General features: G+C 38.4%; 1 protein-coding gene across 1 annotated transcript in view; it reads left to right on the top strand.

The window, feature by feature from the left end:
• LOC119592542 (protein Red-like) overlaps positions 1 to 1,365 on the top strand; it is a gene marked incomplete in the record, with an annotated part of 8,239 nt that overhangs the window by 5,248 nt on the left and 1,626 nt on the right. Inside the window, 3 exon segments of the mRNA XM_037941407.1 lie at positions 245 to 496; positions 676 to 793; positions 1,082 to 1,332. Of these exon segments, the coding sequence (XP_037797335.1) occupies positions 245 to 496; positions 676 to 793; positions 1,082 to 1,332 (621 nt within the window).

Genomic DNA, 1,365 nt, shown 5'->3' with positions numbered 1-1,365 from the left:
TAAGTCTCTATCTTTTGCTAGAATTTATTGATGTAAACATTCTTTTATTTGCAAATTGAATAGATTTCTCATCTTAATGTCAATTTTAATTGGGATATAATATTTTTCATATAGGACACTAATGATTGTATATAGTTTTATCCTTGAATTGTGGACTTTGCATCAGTCAATTTCAAGAAGTCATTCTTATGAAAGTTATAACATGGTTTACTTTAAAAAAATTATTTGATCCCCCTTTATTTAGGCACGATCGTGATCGAGATCATGAGAGGGACCACAAGCCTCGTTCATACTTCAGTCGGTCTGCACATGAAGAAGTAAAGAATGAGATGCGAGCAGCAGAGGAAAGGTTGCAGGGTCAGTGGCCTACTTCAGCTGATGCGAAGAATGAAAAGATACCATCTCAGGCCCCACAGGGAGCACCACAACAGCAAAGTTCCCAACAAGTACCAGCACATCCAATGCTTCCACAGCAACAACAGCCTCCACAGTCGAAGTGAGGCAAATTCATTATTTTTTGTCAGTGTAGATTTCTTCTAATTGGCTGATATTCTATAACAAGAAATGCAGAATAGATAGAGAAATTTTGCATGACATTTAGTATAAGGAGAGTCATGTCACATAGCATAAAATTCCAGAACAGTTACTAAAAGAAAACAAAATCATTGTACCTAGGGTGAGCAGCTTGCTTCAGAGTGACGACTACTACACAGAATGTTATCCAGGCATGGCAGAGATGCAGGATGCCATTGATGATTCTGATGATGAGGCTGACTACACAAAGATGGATATGGTTAGTGTCAATGGTCTGAAATTGCATATCTGTAAAGTTCAGATATAAATTCATAGAAACTAAAGAATTTAAAAAAAAGAAACTCAAACAGATTTAGGGAAAAAAAATTAAAGAATTGGTAATAACAATTGCATAGAAGATAAAGAATAGGATGAGGTATTATATTCTTCTTAGTTGTAGTATGTCGCTCTTCATGATAATGCAAAAAAGGGTTAGTAAAAGGTGACCATTGTTGAAGTAACAACAACAACAAAAATGAAAGTGATATAAACTGGACCATACTTTCAGGGTAACAAGAAAGGTCCTGTTGGGCGTTGGGATTTCGACACACAAGAGGAGTACAGTGACTACATGAACCAGCGAGAAGCCATGCCTAAAGCTGCCTTCCAGTACGGAGTGAAGATGGCCGACGGACGGAAGACAAGACGCATAGGAGGAAACAAAGAGAAGGATCGGAATGCTGAGCTGAACAGGGAGTGGCAGCAGATTCAGCAGATTCTCAAGAGACGCAAAGACACTGATGCCAGTGGTGGCGGCCCGTGAGTCTCTATATTTATGTCATTTGCTATTGG

Source organism: Penaeus monodon, chromosome 30 (genome assembly GCF_015228065.2).
Source record: "Penaeus monodon isolate SGIC_2016 chromosome 30, NSTDA_Pmon_1, whole genome shotgun sequence".
In the NCBI taxonomy this organism is placed as follows: Eukaryota; Metazoa; Arthropoda; class Malacostraca; order Decapoda; family Penaeidae; genus Penaeus; species Penaeus monodon.
This window is presented reverse-complemented; position numbering and strand designations above follow the sequence as displayed.